The following is a 6,734-nucleotide window of genomic DNA, read 5'->3' as shown; positions in this document are numbered from 1 at the left end:
TGCTTTGTGCTGCATTGCTTTCATCTGTGTAAAGATGGAGTTTTTTTTTTCTGTAAGTAGAAAGATTTTGTGACAGCAGTTCACAGCAGTTAACAGAATCATCACCCACTGGAAACGAACATGTCACTGTCATTTGGTAGACTCAAAATTGAAGTGTAATGTGTTTATTTTAAATTCTCAGTATTTTTATATTTGCTATGACACCCATTCATGTATAGAATGAATAAAATATGTGAAACCTGTCAGCAGAAGTTGATGAGAACAGTTGTCAGATAGGCAGACATTCACTGTCACACTGTATTCTTTCTGTTAAAAGTCAACCTACAATGTCATTTGTCAGACTCTAGAAACTGCTAAGTGATGGATCTGCATTTAATTCATCTTGCACGCTGAGGGAAGTGATCAGAAATTACATATGGGTACAGTAATTGAAATTGGTGCATATGGAGATATTAACTGCACCCCTTGTGTTAACTGTAACAAATATTTGTGTAAATTTACACAGCAAGTCGAATAATACTGTATATGTCAAATATCATACAGTTTTCAGATTGTCACTTATTAGCACCACCATTTATTAACATGCAGATGGACGCTTCTGCTGTGTCCTTTCTATGTGACACAGCTGTCTCAATATATTTATACTGAGAATCCAAAACTATTAATGAAGAGGTGTGTGCCTTGATAATCTCAGAAAGTCAGGCATTTGTAAACACCATGATGGAGGCTCTATAAACACGTTTAAAATTTGTGTTTGCTTGCAAAACAATCCAGTTGTTTTTTATAGGCTACTACTTTTCCAGGATTTTAATGGTATAAGAATTTGCAGGAGCTTTTGTCTCATTAGTTATATTTGAACACCTCTGTGTCTGCAATGCTTAGGTGACCTGCATGCATCTGGTAAATAAAAAGATTTGGCTGCAAGTCATTTTCTGCAAGTTCCACTGCTGTACCAAATTTTTAGCATGTAGTTACTTCTCCTACGTAGTTTATAATCACCATCCAAAATAAAAATAACAAAGAAAAATATGTTGACAAAAATGTTGAAACACAGAAGAAAAGCCCTTTCACCACACAGTAAATAATAATACTCTTTCTCCTTAATCTATATTCAGAGAAGAACACTGCAGACAATTTTATGTAGCAAGAGTTTAAAATATTCTTGCACTTTTAGAAACAAAGACATAAATTCCTGTTAATCATTTAACAAATTAAAACCTGAATGCTACAAAGGGAACTACCAAAGGACCCGTTTTTATACAAAATTGGTGATATGTCCTGAACTAACTTGATTACCTTATCACTTGATATGGAACCATTTTTCACACATAGTTATTTTAAATTGGCTTACTTTGTTATCTTTTGTTAAACGAAAACTGACCAAGTAGCACTTACTATATTCTATTTGTTATCTGATGTTAGATTTATTTAGTTTTAGGTGAACAATAGATAATGTTTTTATTTTTTTTTTATTTTTTCCAGACACTGTACATAAAAACTGTAGAACTGAATGATGGTATACTTTTCATGTGGCAGATGAAGTGCAATGTAAAGAAATGTAAACAATAAAAATATTAGATGTAAGTACACAAAGGGGCTTAAACTTAAGAAATACACCTTAGAAGAAGTCATTGGCCACTAGTACGTGTTCACATCTACTTAGGATATGCAATGCTGTATACTGTGAAGATAACAAGTCAAGGGAGTTTGATTTTAAGTTACTCAATTCACTTGTTGGGTCTCATGTGTTTAGTCAGTTTATTAATAAAAGGCATAATAATTCCAGAAAAAGTGCAGAAACAAGATATTAGAGTTATTCCAAATCTTTTCTGTTTAGGCAAATAGAGACTAACTACCTGATATATGTGTTTAAAATTATCAAAGCAATTAGTAGGGTGGGAGTCTTCTCTTACATTAAAACAAGCTCTTCTTCAAAAACAAATGGCACTGAAGCAGAAACACTATTACATTTTCCCGTCACCTAGGGGACCATATATAAGCAATGTAGGGTTTGTGATTATATTTTTAAAAGTCAGGTGAAAAGTTGACAGTTGAAAGTTATGTTAAGCTGAATGACCTCTTCTCATCTAAACTTTTGTTTGTGAAGTTTTTATCTCTACAGTAAAATCTTGTTTCTCAAAGCAATTCATTTCTCAACTTTGTTAACAATTTTAGCATCTTGGTTTTGCTGACAACACATCTTCCAGTTAACAACTATCCTTGTTTTGACTTCGCTGATGGTTTAACTCTTCAATTTTTTGCAGCACTCCTTCCAATTTTTAGACATTATCAATCAATATAGTTTCTTGAATGCCAGCACACACTGTTCTCGTGGTTGCTCACATTCCCTTTAGCAAGCAAGTACTTCAGGGAGGTCAGCTATATCAGCTGAAACAGCAGATCCTTTTGGATACTCATGACTTGAATTACAGAAATGAAGTAGCAAAGAGACAGTATGTTAGGGAAACGAGCACATGTCAAGGAAAGTATAGCAGAGATAAAAACACATTCAGCAGGCAGCTAAATGTCCTCGAATAATAGTGAAGAGATTACGTGCAAGTAGTAGTAGTAGTAGAAGCAGTGAGAGTATATTTAACAGTAAATACTTGGCTTAGAGAGGACCAGTAAGTATTAAAAGATTACTGCAATTTGTTTAACCCCATATTTAATTTATATTTATTTTTTAAATACCTTAACTTGCTTTGGTAATAGACTTTGTCACTAACACTGTAAATGGAGAACATGTTTTTTACGAAAATGGTGAGATATTTTCTCTTATGATGACAGACAACCTTATGAATCTGTTCTAGTGACAACATTCCACTTGAGAGCTCCACCCCACACATTCTTGCTGCTCAATAAAGGTGCAACCTTTTTCTGTATATGACTTCCTTGCAACAGGAATCTTTGCGAGAGCATCTGATCGTACTCTCAGCTGAAACTTAACTGCTGCTTTAAAAACTACAATAACAATGTCTCCTAAGTTCATTAGCTTCTCTTATAACAAAAGAGCTAAAGGTCAGATTAAAAATGGCATTTGAGCAGAAGAGGGAATCGGTGGAGTAGCTGTAACTCATGTTGCCATTGCAAACGTCATCAGTGAATTTACACACTTATGTGAATAGGAAATCCCAACATTCAGTAAACAATCTGCTGTGTCACCTGCCATTTTAACACCAGGCGGATTCTTCCCATTTATTTTGAATTACACCCAAAGAAAGCTATTTGGGGGCAGTCTTTGGGCAGAGATAATATATTTGTCCATGTGTGCACAAAGTCTAGATGATTTCTGACTTTTAAACAGGTTGTGAGTGAGAAGGATTTAGCGATATTTATTTGCACATACAGACATTTTATAAATAATTTGTGGCAACCTTTAGAAAATAACAGAATGTTCAAATTAGTATCATTCTACATACTTTTTTTTAACAAATGAGGCCCCAGGAAAAAGTAATCTTGATTATAAAAAAACAGAATTTAATTACTTAAAAGAATTAACAAAATAAAATCTTGTGAAAGGAAAAATGGAAACAAATTTGGGAAGAGGAAAATTTTAAAATAGGAAACACAATGGCACACTGTCTGCACATTCTTATTTTATTTGAGTGGGTTTGCTTTTTAGGTATTTTGCTTTCCCTCTAAAGTCCAGTTTATGTGAGTGTGGCTAAATGCTTAAGAGTAGCTCGTTTTATCTTTGTTTTTCTTTAGTGTTTTTTTCTGTGTTATAAGTATTTACTTTAGTAAAAACTGCATTTACATAATCATGACTTTGTTCAGAATAATCAAATTGTTATCTTTATGTTATATATAGTAACATATACTATGAATGTTCTTCTTTTCATTTCAGACTTTCTTCCGCATTTTCTTATTATGTATGTGTGTATAATCTGCTTTTAAAATTATTACATGAGCATAATCCAGCATTATTGCCATGGAGGAAGTTGAATATTGCTTCAAAAATGTGAACAACTCCTGTATAAAGGTTTCCAGATCATTGAGAGTTAGAGCTGTAATGTATGCAATTCTTTCATCAATTACAATCATCACTATTTGTGGAAATCTGATTGTAATAATATCCATAACTCATTTTAAACAGCTGCATTCACCAAATAATTTCCTTGTCTGCTCCCTGGCAACAGTTGACTTTTTACTTGGACTATGTGTGCTGCCTTTTTCTATAATGAGAACAGTTGAAACATGCTGGTATCTAGGGTCTATTTTCTGCCAGATCTCATTATGCATTGATAATTTGCTTTCATGTGCTTCAATTTTCCACTTATGCTTTATTGCTATTGATCGGTATTATGCAGTGTGCAGTCCTCTTACCTATACAACAAAGATCACATTTAAAGTGGTTTACATATTTATAGGTATTGCATGGATACTTCCAACTATATTTAGTTTTGGCCTAATTTACACTAAAGCCAATGTTCAAGGTATTGAAGATTTGGTAATGATTTTATCTTGTGAAGGTGGTTGTATATTAATGTTCAACAAACTATGGGCTGTACTGGTATCAACAGTATTTTATGTTCCATGTGTGATTATGATATCCATTTATGCAAAAATCTTCACTGTTGCAAGAAGACAAGCCAGAATGATAAAAAATATGGAAGAGAAAATTTCAATGGAAGAAAAGAAAAGGAGAGAAAATCAAAAAAGAGAACAAAAGGCTGCAAAAACACTTGGAATAATTCTTGGAGTTTTTTTATTTTGTTGGCTCCCATATTTTATTGATGCTCCTATTGATGTATTTATCAATTTTGCAACTCCAACCGTTGTATTTGATAGTTTTACATGGTTTGGATATGTCAATTCTGCCTTTAACCCAATGATATATGCTTTTTTTTATCCTTGGTTTCGAAAAGCCCTTAAGCTTCTTATAACGTGCAGAATTATGAGTCAGAATTCATCAAAGGTTATATTGTATAATTGATAGAATTGTCACCTCCTGTATGACTGCATAAGCATAGGTTTTTTGAAGGACTATAGAGAGTAGGATAGAAACATTTGATATTTAATAATAAAAATCACAGTTATGGGTTATGATACATAGCATGTACATGACAAAATAGGTCAAATCAAAGATACATTTACAATTGAACCTCATGTTACTCAGGTACAATATATAGTGCGTATAGTAAAATATCCCTAGGCAACCATTTACATTACATAAAGTATAAAGAATGTGGATCTACATAAAAAAATCCACATTAAAAGTTTCCAATTCAAATGTACATCTTTAACTTGTAATACAATGGATGTTGTGGGCTCACACACAAGGCAGTCAGAGATAGATCCAATATAGCCAGAGTTACAATGAAGGTCTGTTTCCCAAAAATCACAGCTGGCCAGTTAGGTTCTCTGCATAAGAAAAATAAGACTCACAGCAACAAGACTAATCTTTCTTCTTGTAACATCATATTAAGCATAAACATGTAGAAGGAACTGCTACTTCTATACATTAATTAAAATATATGTAGTTTCTCTTAATTTCAGTTTCATTTGTTATGATATATTCCCCAGAGAAAGCACACAGCAGACAAAAAGACAAGTTGCTGTTCCTTTAGAAATCTGGATTTGCCCATCTTTGGCTAACTGTGACTGCAGTCTGCTGAGCTTATTTATGTTACTTACTTTGAATCTGATTGGTGTAACATTCTTTTGCTGATCATTTCCATCTAAATTAGCTAAATGAAAGAACAATATAAATATCTTTCTGATAAAAACAATTCTTAGATATTTTTTTGGTAATGCTATTTAATTTAATTTACATTTGGTAATTAATTATCCATCCATTATCCAACCCGCTATATCCTAACTACAGGGTCATTTGGGTCTGCTGGAGCCAATCCCAGCCAACACAGGGAGCAAGGCAGGAAACAAACCCCAGGCAGGGCACCAGCCCACCGCAGTGCACACACACTAGGGACAATTTAGCATCACCAATGCACCTAACCTAGATGTCTTTGGACTGTGGGAGGAAATTGGAGTCCCCGCAGGAAACCATGCAGACACGGGGAGAACATGCAAACTCCATGCAGGGAGGACCTGGGAAGCGAACCCAGGTCTCCTTTATGCGAGGCAGCAGTGCTACCACTGCGCCCCGTGCCACCCTAATTAATTATCAACATACATTTCAATCTATTTAATATGATATAAATAGAAAACAAATACAGTAACTAACAACTTTTACTGAAGTGGGGGGGGGGGGGGGACAAAAATAAACAAAAATAAGCTGCATCTGGTTTAGAAAGCTCTCCTTATCTCACATTATTGACTAATTCAGATATTTTATATAATGTGATGATTAGGTATCAAGGTGTTTGAAAAGTTTACACTGTTACAGGCATAAGTTGAAGCACAGAAAAAAATCACATTGCTGTATTGTTTCTGTGCATTGTTTTCCTCTGCAGCATATGTAAGGAACATCAGTCCCAGAAAATAAGTTCTTTGCTAATCTAAAAGCTAAAATGTGACTTGTTGTTCTTTCTTGTTTCTTTGTACAGATTGTTAAGCAGCATTTGTACAAATTGTATGGCTGTTTGTTGCAGACAGTTTTTACTAGTCACTAATGAGTTTAGTTATATCCCTACAAGAAAAGCAAAACATTACATCAGGTCTACTTATTTGAATTTATATAATTGTATTTTCTATCAATACTGGCCTGGTTCAATGATTAATATCAGAGAGTTTTTTAAGAATTATGTATTTAATACAATAAAACACTAAAG

General features: G+C 33.7%; 1 protein-coding gene across 1 annotated transcript; it reads left to right on the top strand.

Annotated features, from left to right (window-relative positions):
• Positions 1-3,870: 3,870 nt before the first annotated feature.
• On the top strand, positions 3,871-4,968 carry LOC114649475 (trace amine-associated receptor 4-like). Its single transcript, XM_028798964.2, has one exon. The coding sequence runs from the start codon at positions 3,932-3,934 to the stop codon at positions 4,934-4,936; it is 1,005 nt and encodes a 334-aa protein (XP_028654797.2). The 5' UTR covers positions 3,871-3,931; the 3' UTR covers positions 4,937-4,968.
• The last annotated feature ends 1,766 nt before the right edge of the window (positions 4,969-6,734 follow it).

Source organism: Erpetoichthys calabaricus, chromosome 3 (assembly GCF_900747795.2).
Source record: "Erpetoichthys calabaricus chromosome 3, fErpCal1.3, whole genome shotgun sequence".
In the NCBI taxonomy this organism is placed as follows: domain Eukaryota; kingdom Metazoa; phylum Chordata; class Cladistia; order Polypteriformes; family Polypteridae; genus Erpetoichthys; species Erpetoichthys calabaricus.
This window is presented reverse-complemented; position numbering and strand designations above follow the sequence as displayed.

Excerpts from the sequence above, each read along its gene's own strand:
- LOC114649475 (XM_028798964.2), top strand. The coding sequence starts at position 3,932 with ATGGAGGAAGTTGAATATTGCTTCAAAAATGTGAACAACTCCTGTATA.